Source organism: Dasypus novemcinctus, chromosome 4 (genome assembly GCF_030445035.2).
Source record: "Dasypus novemcinctus isolate mDasNov1 chromosome 4, mDasNov1.1.hap2, whole genome shotgun sequence".
Taxonomy (NCBI): Eukaryota; Metazoa; Chordata; class Mammalia; order Cingulata; family Dasypodidae; genus Dasypus; species Dasypus novemcinctus.
The window spans coordinates 151714263-151733963 of NC_080676.1; the positions used below are offsets into that span (position 1 = coordinate 151714263).

The 19701-nt window shown below is 46.2% G+C and overlaps 1 protein-coding gene across 6 annotated transcripts in view; it reads right to left on the reverse strand.

Annotated features, from left to right (window-relative positions):
• Positions 1–19701, reverse strand: part of TIAM1 (TIAM Rac1 associated GEF 1) — a 401703-nt gene that overhangs the window by 110684 nt on the left and 271318 nt on the right. For all 6 annotated transcript variants that reach the window (XM_058296149.1, XM_058296148.1, XM_058296153.1 and 3 more), the window contains 2 exons: positions 18277–19250; positions 2739–3186 (listed from right to left, as the gene is read on the reverse strand). In XM_058296149.1, the coding sequence (XP_058152132.1) occupies positions 2739–3186; positions 18277–19239 (1411 nt within the window). In that variant the 5' untranslated portion in view covers positions 19240–19250. The remainder of the gene's footprint in view (positions 1–2738; positions 3187–18276; positions 19251–19701) is intronic.

Here is a 19701-nt window from a genome sequence, read left to right on the forward strand (position 1 = left end):
TGAACATAAGTTGTACGCCCTTAGTTGCCCATGGAGACATGCTAGAAACCAATTCTAAATGAAATCTTAAAAAAAAAAAAAATCAATTCTGTCTAATCTGAAAGAATCTTTAGCAAAATCTCTACCCTGCAGTTTCCAGGTACTCTTTTTATTTTTCAATATCCAAGGATTGCTAAGAAAAAGCAAAAAGTCAGCCGCAAGTTCTGCTTTGGAGTGGCAAGGACAAACTTCAAGAATGTCAATATATAATGGGAACCTGTCAGGACTAAGCAGCGAAGGCTCAGTGGCCTCGTGTTCTGGGCCTGGATTCCGACAGATTGTGTCACTCAGATCTGGGTCACCAAGTAAGTGAAGGCACCCTTCCCCTAACGTGCACCCGAGCTTGGCTTCTCACCTCATTTATTCCCTACAAGAATGACAGAAACAAAACTACCCCCTCTGCTGTGTCCCAAGTAAAACATCACCTGATTATTTTTCTTCTAAACAGCTAACACGGCTGCTCCCAAATTCAGTGTGGCTAAGAATCACCTAGAAGGCTTGTTTCAACTTCAAATTCAGGACCGCACTGCCAAATCATCTCCTCAAGTAAGGGGGCCAACCCAGGAATATCCACACGGTTGACAAGTACCTCTGATGACTGTGACACAGGTTGTCTTCTGGTCAGGATTTAAAGGCTCAGAACTCATGAAGAAAATAAGTGCCAAGACACGCTGCTACAGGGAGCAGAGGCTGCAGTCCCAGGCATGGCACATGTGAGGCAGCAGCAGAAGAGGAAGAGGACGGGGCCTTTTCCCTCCTCTCCTCCCACCCCACAAAGGCAGAGTGGCTGGGCATGACCTTGCAGAGCTTCCAAATCAAGCAGGTCATGTGTGAGAAAGAACAGAGGCAACTCCCCACGATACCCCACAGGATGAGCATCTGTATTTCACAAGCAGGGATGCTATATCTGATGAAAGAAATAGAATATATGATTAATCTTATCATAAGAATAAGGAGCGTATTTCCCCAATTGACAATGGAAAGAGGAAACAAAGGCATGTGTGCATGTGTATACATTAATAGAATTTTCTCCAATGTAAGGTTTTCACTCTGTATCTGTGTTAAAATTTTAAGTATATATTGTATATGTTCTATAAGATAGTTATTTGATTTGGCATAGAAAAATAAAATTTAAAGTTTAATGTCAATATTTTAAGGGGTTTTTGATGGAAATATGATTGTCAGCATCCTGTCTTATGTTCAAATTTGAAAAGCATTGATTCAGACTTTCAGAATGAGAAAAGGACTTGAGAAGAATCTGACTCTTACCGAAGTCTGAAACCTGGACATGAAGAAGACAGTATCCTACCCTACAACTGCATCAGTATTAGATGTATTAGATGCAGTATTAGATGCACGCGGCAGTAGGGGAAGCTGCCCTCCAACTACAGGTCAAGGGAGTCTTCTGTGGATACCTGGTTGCTCTCCAAGGTGCATCCCCCCTTCCTCCTGCAGTGATAGGACATTCGGTGCTCAGCTGAACCCAAGGCCACCCAGGATCAAAGCAGCTGTCCTTGCCTCCCTTGCAGCTAGGTACAATGCCTTTCTGGCTAATGGGATGCAAGCAGAATGAACAGCACAACTACTCTGTTAGGCCCTCAGGGAAAAGAGCTACACCCTGCCCTTCCCCATTTTCCCACTGGAAGGTGGAGCTGGTCGTGAGCTATCTCAACCACAAGACTACGAGAATGTGCTGGGAGGAACTGAGAAACAAGACAGGAGGAGCCCATGTCCCTGGACAATGTGTTCATAGCGACCTCATGCGGTCTACCTCCTCCCAGAGGGTGGGAGGCAAATGTTCTGTCTTGTTTAAGGCACTGTCCCCATGGGTCTCTGGGACGTGAATCAAAACCTAGATTCTAACTCACACGCTCCCTTCCTGATTGGCTGAGCAGGGAACAGCTGGCAACACTGGTGGTAGGCCCACCCGAACCCCATCACGGGGGGTCGGCCTGGCCAGCACTGCAGAGGCACTGTGCTCACCTCCCCGAGTGCAGCTTCAGGTTGCTCCACAGTTGGCAAGGTCCACTATCAAATGGCCTCATTTATGCACTGCACCAGGTAAGCCCAGGCTGTCACTTCCTGAGTGCTTTCCTTCCTTCTTGTTAACTTACCTAACCTACCCTGCCATATACTAAGCCTGCCTTAAATCAACTGTGTGACAAAACTGCAATTGTGCTTGAGAAGCTCACAAATGCACCATAATTGCTACACCATCGAGACATGTGCAAGAATATATACACACACTTCATAAATGCAAGTAAAATAGCAATACAAAGTACTCATTATTAGTATCTGTTATTAATGCAAAGAAAACAGTGACCTATACATATATATAAAATATAAAATTTGACTGTAAAAGTGATTGCCTTTTTCACAAACATGATCATTTAGTCATTCAAATAACTACTTGGTAGTGCTAGCCTGTCAATTTTTAACCTTCAAAAATAACCATAAAAAATGATGCTTCCGTAACTTGTTAAGCTGCCTGTTGTCTGTTATTTTATTTTTTGAAGGTGAAATAAATTTACTTTAAAAAAGTAAAGAATCCCTCCAGCAAAAAAAAATTTAATTGGAGGGTGGGGCTCATCCTTCAAAACCGTCCCCAGTGCCAGGAACAGCACATTCGATGCTTCTCCTGCTTGGGTGACGGAGGTCACGGACGCAGCGCGCCCAGCCTGGCGCCCGCCCACCCTTACCTTTCAGAGACACCCAGTAGTGCTTCCACTTCCTGCGCGTGGCCGACTCCACCTTTTTGTTCTTCTTGTGCACCAGGAAGTTCTTGACAGCCAGGGCGCCCGCCTTGCGCACCGTGCCCTGCGCGGCCGTCAGCAGGATGTCCGACTGGCCGGGCGAGCTGAGCGTGCCGCTGCTCTGCTCGTCGCTGTGCGCCGAGCCCGCCTCCTCCAGGCTCTCGCTGTTGGTGGTGCTCATCTCCAGCTCCCGCCGGAAGTTCTCGTACACGCCCTGGCGGGCGGCGTCCCCGGTGGAGCTGCTGCCGCTGTCGCTGCCCACGAAGGCGCGGCCGGTGGGGGGCGAGTAGCTGGAGGTGGTGGCATTGGAACGGCGGGAGAGGAGGTCGGCGTCGGTGGGGGCCCCTTCGATCCCGCTGTCTGCAAACTCGCTGCCCTCGCCTGCGTTAACATCCTGGAGAGTGGACACGGAGGGGGAGAGAACGACACACACTGTCAGGGCCCAGAAGTGACCCAGGAGCCCCAGGAAGTCGGGCCCCGGGCCCCTGGAGAGGCACCACCGGGCAGGGCGGCTGCCGGCCTTTCCTGGGCCAATTCCTCCCTAACCCTGGGATCTGCACACACCCAGTTCTCCCAGGAGCCACTCAGGAAACCCTAAGCCATCCCAGCAGGAAGGCGAACAACCTGGGGACTTCAAGAAATACAAAAGCAGCAAGGAACAAACACTTGCAAGGGTTTATTATTTATCTGACTTAGATAATTAACTAATTGGCTCATCAGCTCTAGAGGTTCTACCACCACCCAGCTGAGAGCGCCGGGACCCTCATCGGCCTGCCCGGGAGTCCTGGTGGATGAATTAGCGGTGCCAGGGGTAGGGTTTTACAATGGATAACAAGGTCTTCACAGCTGAAACTTGGAAATAAATTTTAAAAATTAAGGGCTTGCTTAGGAGCCTATTTAATAATGTGGTAACTGCAAAGGCATCTCCTGCACCGCCTCACCCACTCACCCAGCAAGTCCCCATATCCCAGGGGCAGGCACGAGTCCTGTTCTAAGCAGCTTGGCTTCTTGGAAACAAGCAGCCTCACTCGTCATTGTGCTAAATCAGCCTGTGGGGCCCCAGCCCGGCCATGGCTCTCCAATTACCTTGTTCTTTCAAAGCCGGGAGGCTGGCACCCCCGGCAAGGAATGCGTTGCCCCTAGGCCGACAGACAGCTTGGGGCAACTGCCAAGGTGCTCGGGTATCAATTCCCAGCCTCAAAACATTTGGGACTTCCAAAGCACTGCCTCTGCTTCCGCAGTGAAGGTTTCTGGGACAGACAAGTCTGCTCTTAAATCAGAATTCTTAGTGTTCTAAAGTGCCATAGGCATCTCCAAAAAACAATAATTAAATGATGGTAGTAATCAAGGGAGGATAATGACGGCAGTATTGGACTTGACAGCTCAATAGTCTTCTTGGATGAGAAATGAGATGTTTTTCTCAGAGGAAGAAAATGGGAACACGAGTCTGACACAGAAGAGACAGTGAAGTAATATATGGCTTGGGGGGTTAACCACTTTTTTTTAGACCTTTGTTTCATAAATAGCTAATTATGGTTTAAATGTTTTTAAGGTAGCAGGAAAATCTGAATTACCCTAAAAACGAATTCTTTGGGCTTGTATCTATGCCGAGAGGCAATGGGGCAGAACCAACCAAGCCACATAATCCAGCCCTGCAAGAGACCTGGAAAGGGGCTGCGTCCCTACCTCTGTGCATCTCATTTGGCAGGTTCTAAATTAGGGCCCTCGAAGTTCACCTGCATCATGAATAAATTACTAAGGGAACAACTCAAAGAGGTGCACGGCCAGAGAGAAAAAACTGCAGAACAGCGAGGGGAAATACCAGCATAAGGTAGCTGAGCATGCATCTCTGGATCAACAATATTTCAAATGGATTAGATCCATCCCTAGGTGTTAGAGGGAAGTCTTAAGGGAAACAGAGAAATTGCAGCTGCCACATACATGCAGAGCCTTGCAACTGTCTTCCCATCACTTTGCTATCTACTTGCCTGCTCTGTTAACCATCATAGATGGTCAGGAAGTACCAAGATCCAGTCAGTAAAAAACCTTCTACACAAATAAGAAAACACTGTTATCAACCCACATTTCTCCATGGCAAGTACATTTACCATATGCTTCCCTTTTGATAGAAGGCAAAGATTGGATAAGAAAATCTGACAGTCATTGATGATTCAATGTAAAGTAGCAGGAGTTGAGGAGTTTGTGGAATTTTCTAAACTTTTGGACTCATTTTAATCTGTTGCAAGTCCCTTTTTTGAAAGAAGGTTGGAAATGAAGGAATTCCTTGTTTGCAAAGAGGTGAGATACATGAACTACTTTACAAGCCAAGGAAAGATAAGTACCACTTGTCACATCACTAATTCATAAGGGCAAGACCTTAGGTGATAAAAAGGAGAGAAACAACCCCAAGCTTTTGGAATTCTAGAACAGGAAGGAACCTTGTAAAGCCATCTCCTTGATTAAGAGATGAGGACACAGTGAGGAGATGTAGCTCAAATGGTTGAGCACCTGCTTCCCATACCTCCTAAAAGCAAAACAAACAAAGGGGGAAGCGGATTTGGCTCAACTGATAGAGTGTCTGCCTACCACATAGGAGATCCAGGGTTCAAACCCAGGGCTTCCTGACCTGTGTGGTGAGCTGGCCCACACGCAGTGCTGATGTGCGCAAGGAGTGCCGTGTCACACAGGGGTGTCCCCCATGTAGGGGAGCCCCACGCACAAGGAGTGCGCCCCATAAGGAGAGCCACTCCACATGAAAAAAGTGCAGCCTGCCCAGGAGTGGCACCACACACACGTAGAGCTGATGCAGCAAGATGACGCAACAACAACAAAAAAAGAGACAGATTCCCAGTGCTGCTGACAAGAAGGCGAGCAGACACAGAAGAACACACAGTGAACAGACACAGAGAGCAGACAACGGGGTGGGGAGGGGAGGAGAGAGAAATAAATAAAAAGTAAATCTTTAAAAACAAAAACAAACAAATATAAACACCAACTCTCAATGGAGAGCAGATGTAGCTCAGTGGTTGATCACCTACTTCCCAGGTACGAGGTCCTGGGTTCAATCCCAGCACCTCCTAAAAAGAAAACAAACAACTAAAAAAAAGAGATGAGGATACCCCTTCTGAGGGGCTCAGAAGGTCACAAATATGGCTAGTGATAGATATGAGGTTGGTATCCATATATCTAAGTACCTTTTCCACCCAAATCTGGCTGCCCCATTGCTCAACTAAAGGTAGAACCTGACCAGATTTTTGTCTAAATACTCAACTTCATGCTTTCCCATTAATTTACTAGCAATGCTAGGAAAGGATGAGTGCTTGTTCATCGGTTTACCTTGACTTGCCCAACAAAGAGCTAAAAGGTGAAAAATGGAAGGCAAGCGAGAGTGAAAGATGGGGGAAAGGGAAGTGGACACCCAACAGGCTAGTAGTCCTCAAAAGCGTGTGTCTCTTAATTGTCTACTACATTTCCACAAACTAGTCACCCCTTAGGAAAAGTGTCTTTATTTAAACTAAGAGTTAATGCTGAGAAGAATACTCACCTCTTTGTAAGACCTGAACATCTGTTCATGTCAACTGACGCTGTAACCTTGCAAAGGTCCAGGCTGTGTGTGGTCAACTCTGAGACGGCCAAAAAACTGAGTAAACTGATTACCCCAGGAAAGAGGCCTGCGAGCCACAGATGAGTGTGTGTACGCTGGGAGCACAGGATCCAAGGGGAATGCGCTCTTACCTGTGATCCAAGCAGAAGCTTCACCTTGTCTCCACAAGTGGTTAATCAGGCTCAGTGGTACACATCCTTCAAATGATATGTGGCCCAGCCCTTTGACAAACAGAGGTTGGCTGCCAAGACCCAGTCCCTATATAGTCATGAAGCTTGAGATGTCCCAAATACCTATATGCCCCACAAAGCCAGCTCAGTGCTCTAGCCTTATGGGAAATGACAGCCAACTAGAGGAACAACCCTATACCTAGTCATCCATGAACAGCTCTTGTGTCCTACATACCAGTAGTCTTTAGCATGGGAACAATATAGTAGGGGTATACTTTCCAGATTCCCACCCTATAGTGGGGGTATACTTTCCAGATTCCCACCCTATAGTGGGGGTATACTTTCCAGATTCCCACCCCTCAAAAGACAAATTTAATAGGTATAGAGAATCTCTATTATTAGCCAAACAGAGCCAGATGATTCTGAGGACCACGCTTTCCAAAACATCATCCACACCTTTGAGGCTGCATCCCAAAGGTCCATGGTTTTCAAATGCCAGGGACGGTATCACCCTAATGTGGCTTCCAGCAGCTCAGAAGAAACACTGTTCTTTCTTTTACTCATTATGATGCAAAATATCCTGACTGCTATCTTTTGGAAGGGCTCCTCCTTCTACCCATCTCAAACCGGCTCCTGTTTCACACCCAGAAGCACCTGCTGAAACTCCCACTCTTTCCAGCAGCACCGGAATCCAGAAGATTGGTACCAGGAAATATTCCTTCAGAAGCCTCTGCAGTTTTGTGGGAAATAACAAGGTATTTGCCTTCTTAGCTATTTCAGTGTCTTAGTATCTAACCTGTCCTAAAAGATTTAACCAAATACCATATCTTAATCAAAGTCACAGGAGATGATAAAAAATGGTGAAACTCTAGACAGAGAAATAACTCTCAACACAGTCCAGAATCCAGTCACAAGAAGAGGTCCTGAAAACAGCTCAAAATAAAACTACCTCATGCAGAGACACTCCACTAAAGAGGCTTCCAATTATTAGCCCCTTTCACTGAGGTGGAGGCTCTGACATCCTGCATTCCCAAGACAAATCCTCCCAAGCCAGCTTTCCAGAGCCCTTGCTAATTTCCATTCCCTTGGCATGTTCCTGAAATGAATGTACATACTTCTTATTGGGTGCACAAGGGCCCAGCTGTAGCCCCAAACAGAAAACAGCTGCTGGGCAAGAGTTTTCTTAGCCATTTCAGTTGGGCAACAAATGCTTAAATGAGCTCCCGAACTAAAATGGGGGAGGCAAGAGGCAAATTCAAAGCCTATTTTCACTGCCTGGAAAACTGGAGGATCGCCCAGTATGAATGTGAGCTGATGACATATTGTGGTAAGGCTCAACCTGTTTCTACAGGGATTAACAAATACTCTGGGGGACAGGCTTACTACGTTAACCAAGTGTGGATACAATTTTGGAAGGGTAATTAGCCACAATGTGCAAGGGCCCTGGGAAAATTCGGGGATGACAAGATCAACTGACCACATGTACTGAGGATTCAAATACACTGGATAACTGCTTTGTTGGTCATTTTGTTTAATGTCCCTAATTGATTCAGCTTAGCTTTTATTCTTGTATAGAAAAGCTAAATATAGTATAGGAAATTTCACTAAAGCTCAAAGTGGACCAAGGAAATTTTGACCTACAGAAGCCTCAAGTTGGCATATTTTCTGCCTTGCTAAATTCTAGTATGTTCCTCCTCTGGTTTATTGTCTTCTTATTCCTGAAAATTTAAGTACCCCAAACATAACATATAAACAAACTACCGTCTTTAGTTCTCATCTCTCTCTTGGTACTCTCAGGACAACAAATATTAACTCTAGGCGAGTTCCTTGACTCATCTGTGTAGGGGTAATAGCATTAGAGTCTTGGATGTTTTAAGACACCTTGTAAGATGCTATGAGGTTGAAGAGTTAGCCCAGGAGAAGTGTGGAAAACTGTTAAAGGTTCAGAAATGTTAAAGATAATTAGTGTCATCTCCACCCCAGTCTTCCTTATATCTCAGACCGAGAAGAGAAGGCACTGCCCAACCTCAGTTATTAGCTTCCTGTACCAAGATGGACGAAGTGCTGTAGCTCAGGACTTTGGGGTCTCATGGGAAAAACACTAAAGCAGACCAAGGCTGGTGAGAGCCAATGAAATCACTCTTGATTTTATATTCAGAAAACAGTACAATAAACTGAGTAAACAGTGATGTTTCCTACATTGTAAATTAGTAACAAATGGTTACTAATAATTACCACTCCCGAATTACTAGAAATATTAGTGTCAGTTTTCCACCATTCTCAGGCTTTTTGTTGTTGTTGTTTCCTACCCGGGTGTTCAGTGCCTTTTTGAAGTTTTAATTCTTAAGTTGGTAAAATTCTGCCTCCTGGGCCTCCCACTATTAGCCCTTCTGACACAGTTGCTCCAACTCCCTTTGGGGCATTTCTACAATAGAAACTGACTTTATCCTCTTCTTTCTTTCAAAACTGAGACAAAATCTCTACTCCCTTGGATGCTTCCAACAACCATTCTCTTCTTCTCTAATGATTCCCAATGGGACTGACTCAATTTCTCTCAAGTCATAATCACCGGAACCAAAATTCTTACTGTTGCCAAAAGGCAAGTCAGAAATAAGTTGACAAGTGCTTAAAATTTTGCTTCAGGTAGCTCCTGATTGGAGAGCACTTTCTGTCCAAATGGAATGAATCATCACCTCTCATCTTCTTTTCAACGTAGGTGCCTCAAACCTTGTAGGCACCCTTCCTCACCTCACTAACCCATAATATATCACACACGCCATCCCTTTCCTAACCTCCCTATTGCCACATCCCTGGCTCAGCATGAAGTTCTCTCTCTTCTACTATCTTCCTTCAACGAATCCATCCTATACACACTGTTGCTAGGTAAATCTTCCAAGAGCAAGGTGGAGGGCACCTCAGACTGCCATTTAAGGTCCTCGACCCACTGTCCAGCTGAGCACTTGAGCTTTGGATGCACTCTACCTACCAGGGAAACGGCACAACAACTCCAATGCATACTCCCAACTTTTCCTACTTCCAGCAATACGTATCCTTCAAGGCTCAGCTCAAGTCCCTCCTTTTCCACAGCTGGAAACATTCTCTCGCCCTCCTCCAGTTCCCATGCTAACTTCTCTGCAGCCTCTCCTCTCCCCGCTCCCACCTCTGCTCCAGCCCCTTGCTCTTCCCCGGATGTTCCATGTACAACTCAATGGCTAACTCTCTCACCTCTTTCAAGCACCTACTCAAGCCTGTCCTCTCAAGGGGGCTGACCCCGATCACCCTATTTGAAATTGTCACAGCCAACCCCCACCGCTGATCTTTCTCATCTTGCTATTTTATTATCCCCATAGGATAGAATATACTTATAATGCAAATATGTTTTCTTTTTTTTTTAATTGACTTTGTAATAATATTACATTAAAAAAATATATATATGAGGTCCCATTCAACCCCACCACCCCCACCCCACCTCTCCCCGCCGAGCAACACTCATTCCCATCATCATGACACATCCATTGCATTTGGTAAGTACATCTTTGGGCACCTCTGCACCTCATGGTCAATGGTCCACATCATGGCCCATACTCTCCCCCATTCCATCCAGTGGGCCCTGTGAGGATTTACAATGTCCGGTGATTGCCCCTGAAGCACCATCCAGGGCAGCTCCATGTCCCAAAGACGCCTCCACCTTTCATTTCTTCCTGCCTTTCCCCATACCCATCAGCCACCATGTCCACTTTTCCCAATCCAATGCCACCAAGTTTTCTACACACACACACACACCTACTTCAACAACTAGCCCCATGAGCTCTGGGATCTTTCCTCATTGGCATATCCCAAGTGAAGAACAACTAGCACACGGTAGACACTTTTAAAAAATTACCGAGTAAACTGACTGCTGTTTGTTTCCCACCATAATCATAGACAGAGGTAAATCGTTTCTCATGGACTACATATTAGTTTGATTTTAAAGATTAACTATCTCCAGAAGAGGTGATGAATTGGTTCTAATTACAAAGCTAAAATCAGCAAACTTTAAGAAATCCACTCTTGGGAAGCGGACTTGGCCCAGTGGTTAGGGCATCGGTCTACCACATGGGAGGTCCACAGTTCAAACCCCGGGCCTCCTTGACCCGTGTGGAGCTGGCCATGTGCAGTGCTGATGCGCACAAGGAGTGCCGTGTCACACAGGGGTGTCCCCATGTAGGGGAGCCCCACGTGCAAGGAGTGCGCCCCATAAGGAGAGCCACCCAGCACGAAAGAAAAGTGCAGCCTGCCCAGGAATGGCGCCGCACACATGGAGAGCTGACACAGCAAGATGACGCAACAAAAAGAAACACAGATTCCCAGTGCCACTGATAAGGACAGAAGCGGTCATGGAAGAACATACAGCGAATGGAGACAGAGAACAGACAACTGGGGCGGGGGGGGGGGGGAGGGTTTGGGGCGGAGGGGAAGGGGAGAGAAATAAATAAAAATAAATCTTTAAAAAAAAAAAAAAAGAGGGAAGTGGACTTGGCCCAGTGGTTAGGGCGTCCGTCTACCACATGGGAGGTCCGCAGTTCAAACCCCGGGCCTCCTTGGCCCATGTGGAGCTGGCCCATGCGCAGTGCTGATGCACGCAAGGAGTGCCCTGCCATGCAGGGGTGTCCCCCGCATAGGGGAGCCCCACGCACAAGGAGTGTGCCCCGTTAAGGAGAGCTGACCAGTGTGAAAGAAAGTGCAGCCTGCCCAGGAATGGCGCCTCACACACAGAGAGCTGACACAACAAGATGACGTAACAAAAAGAAACACAGATTCCCATGCTGCTGACAACAACAGAAGCGGACAAAGAAGAACACACAGCAAATAGACACAGAGAACAGACAACTGGGGTTGGGGGAAGGGGAGAGAAATAAATAAATAAATAAATCTTAAAAAAAAAAAAAAAAGAAATCCACTCTTATCATGTTTTTATGGGTACAACCAGACTTCTAAGAGTTACTTTTCAAAACAAAGTTTTGTTCTTTAACTTTTTTAAAAGCAGAGAAATTTAAAGAGACATATTGGGCTATCTTATGGTCCAAAATGGATACAGTGTCAAAGGGTGGTCCAAGCCAGCTAAGCTCAAACACAAAGGGACAAGCATGTCAGGGTGTATCCCAAGTTCTCCAGGGGCTCCAGTGGAAACCCTCTCTCAGACCTTCCCAGGAGGCTGGCCTCACAGCCACATCCAGCAGGGCCCCTCATTCCTGAGCAGGGGCTCTTAGCAACCCACCCAGCCCTCTTCCTCCTGTCATGTGCTATGAAACCAACAGTGACACTATTGTTGTGACATAATGTGAGTCAAGGGGCAGAGACTTTCCTCATGTACTAAATTTAGAACGTGATTTTCAAAAAACCAAACTCTCCCAACTTACACTAGCATAATTGAGAAGCTCTCGAAGCATGGCCCCGGCTCCCTGAACTATATCAAAGGGGCTCCTGAGAGACTCCCTTTTCCAACAAGCCAGGTGAAGCCAAATATCCTACCCAAACTGTCTATGAGTAAGGGCAGAAGTAAGCTTGAGACTCTGTCTTCTCTTAATGTCATTATTCATGGAGATGTACAGAAATAAAAAAACAAGGCCTCTCTTCACACCAACTATTTTTACTTAAGAAAATAAAGGTTTTTTAATATTAAAAGTTATTTATATAAACGAGTGATGGGTTTATTGCTGTTATTGTTAAGTGAACTGAGAATGTTTTTTAATTTCTGTTTTAATCCCTAATGTGATAAAAATTCATGGGCAGAGCGCACATAAACAGAAAGGCTTCTGGAGCCTGCGGTTCTTTTTAAGAGTGTAAAAGGGTCCTGAAAGCAAGGCGCCTGACAACAGCTGAAAAAAACGATCCCTCAACTACCCACCAAATAGAGATGATGGGCAAAGGAGATGGATATTCTTGTTGAAATTTGATGGGCTCATTTTCAAAAGAAATACCTCATAGCTTATCCTAGATGTCAGAAAGAAGAAAGATAAGGAGGAAAGAGAGAAAGAACCTAGGAACAAAAGACAAAGGATGGGGGGAGGAAGAGCGAGGATTTCAAAAAAGAAAATGGGTTTTACATGAAAATGCTGTGTTTTCATGAAAAAATTAAACTAGGGTTCTTTTTTTAAAATCTTTAATTAATTTTTTAGGTACTGGGGCCAGGGGTTGAACCTGGGACCTCGGATGTGGTATGCTAGTGCCCAACCACTTGACCTACACTGGCTCCCATAAACTAAGGTTCTTAACCAGAAGTTTTGGGTGGGATTGTTTTGGTTTTTTTTTTTTTGGGGGGGGGGGCATGGATCTCCTAAAATTATATGTAAAAGGGGTGGTTTGTGTATTTCTCTAAGGAAAAGTTTCACATATTTTATCAGATTCCCAAAGGAGTCTATGACCAACCGTTAAGGATCACTTGGATGTTCGTGTCAACTTTCGGCTCGGGGAACATACTTCTGAGCCGTTTAAGCTAAGTTGTAAACCAAAACGAAATTTTGAAAAATCAACAAGATTTTCCGAGGAATTCAAAAATTCTCTTCTGATAATGCTGCACCCTTTATCTTGCCAAAAACACAAACTTAATACGCGTTTACTGAAGAGAGAAAGCATCCGGAATGGCTCCATCGGAAGTTATCTGGTCCATCTAGCACAGCAACCACTGTTTCAGCCTACAGTAGTGGAAAGGTGTATTATTTTATTTCGTTTTTGTTTTTAATGAAGAACTTTATTTCAAATTCACAAAAATAAAAACAGAAAAGGGCAGCTCAACAAGTTATGGAAACATTATTCCTAAAAAGTTCTTTTTCAGGCACTTTTATCTCATCTAATTCCAACTGCTAACTCAGTTGTTCCTCTAGAAAGATGCACAGATGAACAGAGATTAATTAAATGACAGTCAAGGTGTCCATATTAATAAAAGAAAAATGAAGAAGGAAAAAAATGCTTAATTGTATTCACATCTCACAAAACCAAACCCCATATTCTTTTTTTTTACTGATAGATTTAATATAGTACCAACTTTGCTTCTGCTATAAAAACATTACAATGTTGCTGTTAACTATAGTCCATAAATTACATTAATTATATTTTCCCATGTATCACCACATGTTTAACACCCTGTAGTAGAATATTCCTGTATTTATATTATTAACCACAAACCTCATCTACTTCAAAATCATTGTTATACATTCCCCATATACCTCCCAAGCATGAGGAGGTAATGTGGTATTAGGGTATGCTTTTGCAAGAAAGAGCCCTGGCCCGAGCCAGGATTCCTGGATTTTAATCCAGTTGTGCAACCTTGTCACCTAATCTCTTCAGATCTGCTCCTTCCTCTGGAAAGCGATGGTGTTGCATAGAGAGATTCCTTGGAATTCCAAAGAGTTGGTGACTCTTAAATCACAGTTAGAGGAGTCCCTGCCAGTGGACAACAAGGTCCATGTATTTCTCTGCCAGGTCCGCTGGGACAAATACCACAGACCCGTTGGCTTACATAACAGGAATTTAATGTCTCAGCTTTCGAGGCCAGAAGTCCAAAACCAAGGTGTTGGCAGGAGCGTGCTTCCTGTGAAGTCTGCTGAGCTCCGGTGGTGGCCTGCCGACTTGGTTACCGACTCAGTTACAGGGCCGTCTCTCTCCCCCATCTGCCTTCTCCTACTGATTCCAAATTCCCTCTGCTCAGAAGGACTCTAACCATATTGGATTATGTTCACCCTGATTCTATTTGGCGCCATCTCCAGAGATCCTCTTTAGAATTGGGCTCACATCCACATGACTGGGGTAAGGACCTGAACACGTCTTTGTGGGGCACATGAGTCAGTTCACAACAAGGCGGAAGCTCTGGCTGAGAGCTCTGCTTTCCTTCATTCCCGCTACGTACAAGTGTGAAGAACCTGCACGCCAAACATAGAAACCTAATGGCAAGCACTACATCTGGGCATGGAGCACAGGGCCAGCTGCTGTTCTCCCGAGGCTGTTCCTGCCCTCTGGGATATATCCAAGGCAGCTGTGCCACGTTCTTTCATCTCTTCAATGGATGAATGAAGCTCTCCTCACACGCTATGCACCATGGCTCCAAGCCAAAGCTTCCCTTTGAAACATAGTACCTGACTGAAAAGATAGACGCTCCATCTTATCTCCAAGTTACCCACTGAAAGTCTCAGCCACAGGAGGGCTGACCTCTAGAGCATCAAGGGCACGTTTCACCATCCCAAGACACCACTCTCCACTGCGCATCTACTGCATGGCAGCCTGCCAGGAGCTTGCCATTCGTTCCCTCACGCAATTCTTATGTCGGCCTCGTGAAAGGCGCTGAGACCCACCTAGGTTTAAATCACCAACAGGTACCAGAACTAGAACTTGCAACCTCAGATCTCCTGGGCCTCAGAACCGCTTTCTTCTTTACATGGCACCAGCTATTGCCTCCTCTGTTAACCTCAGGACTCCCAAGAGAGGCCAAAAAGACCAGCTAGCTGTCAGCTAAATAAATCCTAAGAGCAACCTAGTATGTATTTCTACAGCAATTTCTACTCATACTGCTTCAAGTATCATGAGGTAAAGCCTCCCAACAAATAACACCAGAGTGATGTGCAATACAAACTTGGGTGTGCCATGTGTACACACACACACATACTTAAATATACGAATTAAACAAATAAATCCTGGGTACTTACTGTGTGCCACATACTGGCATCTATGTGTCTCTTTTTAAAATCTAAGGCTAGTGCCTTCACGTTTCAGTAAAATATCCAACTATTTAATCCAAAAAATAGTGAAGGAATCATCCAAAACTCTTTTTTTTTTTTTGATCATTTTCAAAGCAAAAGAACCATTCACATTATTTCAGATAAAATGTATTTTTTCTTCCAGGATAGAGGCCATGCTCCTGCCAGGAACTCTTTCCTAGGGAGTTAAAACTGCTGACAGGACTATTAAAGATTCAACTACATCACCAGGGCAGATGAGGCGACTTTAATGTCCATGATCCAAGCTTGCTGGAGAAGCCCCTTGGGTCAAAAACTTTTACCAAAAAGAAAAAAAAAAAATTTCATTTCAAGGAAGTTTCCACACTAACTGCCTCTTCAAATACACTGCTTGGGACACAGTGGGCTCTCAAGAAATCGCGTTGGATGATCATGCCAAGCTTAGACTAGGAAGTGTGGGTGGATGGGTAGTGTTGTGCATAATTCTGGGGTTTGTTTCAAGCCATTAAAGATCTTCACTCCGCACAGAAAGTCAATACGAAAATAATCATCCCATTCATTTATAGACTCCGTGAAACACTTTCACACATGGTATCCCATTTGGTCCAACTAACGGCCCTGCCAGAGGCTGATATCATTCACACGGACAGAAAAGGAGCTGGTGGTGGCGTGGCTAGATTGAATGACTTGCCCAAGGTCACCCGGTTAGTAAGCAGACGAGCCAAGAGGCAAATGCACTTCTTATGATTCCCCATCCACCACACTTTGCATTACATTAAGCTGCCTAAGAAGTGACTTTATGAGACACCACAGTTAGATGATCTCACTTCCATATATTAACAATTTTAAGAAGGCGACAAGCCAAAAGATGGAAATTTTATGCAACAGTTACCAGTGAGAGCTCCCAGTGGTACCATCAATGAAGGGGGAGAATGGCTTGTCATTGTTTCGGGGATGCCCGTGACTCAAGGCTCTCACCCTCATCAGTAGGGGGTGGAAGGAAGCAGAGCCTGGCTGTCCGCAGTGCTGGAAACATGGAGACAGGGAGCCAGAATACAGCTTGGCCTCCGTCTTTGACCTTACCTAGAGCATGTGCTACCTTGGCGTGGTTCCAGGTCAGAGTGCAAGTCTCAAGTAATGCTTCTTCCAACCATCTATGTTGCTGTACCCTTTTCCAAATTCTGAAGGCCATTAGACCACCTCTTTGAATCAGTCCTGCAATACTAATCTGACTGTGCCTTCAAGACAAGCCTTCAGTGCCTTTCAGGTGGCCCCTGAATAGGTCATCTAAGTCACCTATCTCCCCAACCTGTCCAACTGACAAGTGCAGGAGCGCCTAGCAGGGAAGGCAGAGGGACCGCGTGGATGCGGGAGGGGGCTCATTTGGTCATTACACTCTCACTTCAGGAAAGCGAAGGGGAATCATTCAAGTAGTATCTCTGCATGCAAGCTTCATGCCCATCTCCTCAGAGCACCAATTTAGCATTTTGAACATCTTTGTTTCTGGGATCCAAGATTTTTATACTAATGCCAAACTACTCTGGGTCCTCAGGTAACACTATACCACTAATAGTCATGAAAAGTACAGCAACTAACAATTCCCCCCTACTGATTTTTTCCTATGTAACAGGCACTCTGCTTCACATACATTACTTAATTCTATTTTCTCAAAAAACCTTAGTGTTATCCCCATTTCACAGGTGAAGAAACTGAGGCTTGGAGGAACTTAAGTAACTTGCCCAAAGTCACCAGGTAAGAGGAAGTAGAGCTGGGATTCAAGTCGGGACTGACCAGCTCAGGCACCAGTGTCCCTTTCCCACCAGCAGAACCTGCCCAGAGCAGGAATACAGACGGTGTACCCCCATGCTCCCCCCTCCGCCACCCCCCGCCCAGGTTCTCTGCCATGTGCCCATTTACATTTGGAACCCCTTTCCAACTGAACTTAACCTTGATCCAACCATTAACTTGCACGGGAGAAAGGCCAGGGGCCACAGCAACCCCTACTGGCCAGGTAAGAGTACACCTGCTGCTTTCCCAGTGGGTGACCCACCTTTCGAGACGAATGGGTCCAATCTGGGTTTGAACCAGCCTGCACACCACCTGCCTATCCTCAGCACAAGCCAAGACTTGCTGAACTCTGCAACAAGAAACCTAGTACCGGACAAGCACTGAGGCATGCAGAACTGAGTGGCATTTTATTATCCTAGCACCAATTAGAGCTACCAGTGATGGTAGTGGGTCCTCCTTTCATTATAAATCTTCTGAAACTGTATGCACACCCACATCTCTCATGCACTAGTCTGCCTAACAGGCAAGCTGAGCATCTTTCCCCCCATTTCTCAGAGGATCAACAAGAAATCAGGGTTTGCCCAAGGTCAAACACCAAGTTGGCTGCCTTGTAGGAACTGGAACCCACCCATGTTATCCCTTCCGCTACACCTCCCTCTGGAGATGGGGCTGGCCAACCTCGCAAGAACAGGAAATTGAAAGGGTCCCTGGTAAGGCAGAGAGCCTGCCAACCACGGAGAGAAGAAGAAAAATGACCAGAGCCCGCCCTGAAATAAAAATGCCTCCTGGATGAGCTTCTGACTGACCTCTTCCCACCTGCTACACTGAAGAACTGAGCTCCGGGCGTCTACAATCCAGCATGCCTGCCTGTCTCTTAAAGGACCACGCTAGAAAGGAAGCCCTGGGTGAGTGAGGTGCTGCTGGAGAGCCGAGTTGGAGAGGCAGTTTCCCCATCTGAACTTAGCAGCTTTATTCCCACTCCTATCACACACGCCCCCTCCTCTTCCTGTACTCCCCACCCCTTAAGCACAGAACTATAAGACAGGGAAACCAAAGAGAGATGACTTGTCAGAGAGGCAGCACCAGCTGCAGCAGCCACCATGCAAACAGGTTACAATCGGATTCAAAATAAAGGAAGCCGAGGAGAGCAGAGCCAATGCATTTCAAGTCATGCACCGTTTCCAAAATATTGCAAGCGATTCCAAGCACTTTACCTGAGTTGTTTTTGCTCTTCTGCCTTGCATGCTGTTGCTATGGCTAATCTGTGGGTTGGTGACACCTTCGGAAAGACAGTGAGATTTCCTACAGGGAAGCGTGTTATAATTACTGTACGGAGAAGTCTCTTCGGCAGCAGCTGGTGGCATCTTATGGTTTGCAAGATCTGGAATATCTGACACCAAGTTCCGACAATAGCCTGCAAATTTGCTCCTCGGCCCTCCGTTTGCCGTCACCCCGGAGTTTTTCTGAGCGTACAAGTCACCCAGGGAATTGGCACGCTGACAGGTGCTGAGCTGCCGCGGACTCGCCCGTGCTTCCATCCCCCGTGCTTCCTCACCGTCTTTCTCTTCGGCGGAACCCAAGATTTCTTCGTTGCTTGTTAAATGTTCTTGGCTCAGATCAGAGAGTGAGAATTCCAGGCTGTCCTCCCGCCAGATGTCTGCAGATTTGGAGCGCTTCTTCTTAAAGCTCGCCGTCTCCATGAAAGTGGGCCCGTTGGATGTATAGGGATGCTGCCTCCTGCCTCCTTCAGCCAAATACGTGGCGTCATCCCCGTAAAACCTGCCCTCCTCCGAGTCCCGCATGATCTGCACAGAGGCTGCCGTGAGGACGATGCTGCTGTCGACGCTGGGGGTGATGGAAGAATCGGTGTAAGACACGGGCCTCAAGCCCACGTCCACGCGTTCCACCCAAATCGGGCCCCCGAAGTCTTCCAGGGTGCCTTCCTGGGAGAAGGGCTCCAGGCCATTTTCAGCCAGGGACTGAGGGATGCTGGGCGTGCTGCTGGAGCGGGTGCTCACTTCGGAGTTGCGGTGGCTCGCCTTCCCCGAGGACACGTGCCTGGCCCGCCGCGTCTTGTGCGAGAGACGCAGGGAGCGCGACGTGTGCTTGCGCCCCAGGCTGGCGTGCTTTTCTTCGTAAAACGCATGCTCTACGTTTTGACTCTCCGCGTTTCCCATGGTTTTAAGGTCTGTAGAAAAGAAAAGAAAGGGGGTTGAAGGCCATTAGGAATGGGGACGAGCAGTTCAACAGAAAAGTCTTGGCACGGAGGGAGGGCTAAACCCCTTCCTTGGCTTATGGGGGTCCAAAGGCCATGGCCCACCGTCCTACATGGCCACGGCAGGTACATGGTCTCTGCCATCAAAGCAGGTGAGACCTAATGCCACCTGCTGACACTGCCTCTGAGATTTGAAATAGGAGCAAAAATAAGAGCATTAGAAAATTAGACTTGTATCTACCCAGAGTGTAGATGCCCTTGGAGTGCTGCTTTTGTGGGGCCAGCAACCCCCAAGTCCTTTTCTTCCTTCCTAAACACTATAATTATTTAATGTTCTATTCCTATCCATAAAATGAAAACTCTAAGGAGAGACCAAGCGATCTGCCAAAGGAGTAACTTTCTGTTCAAAACACACATACACACA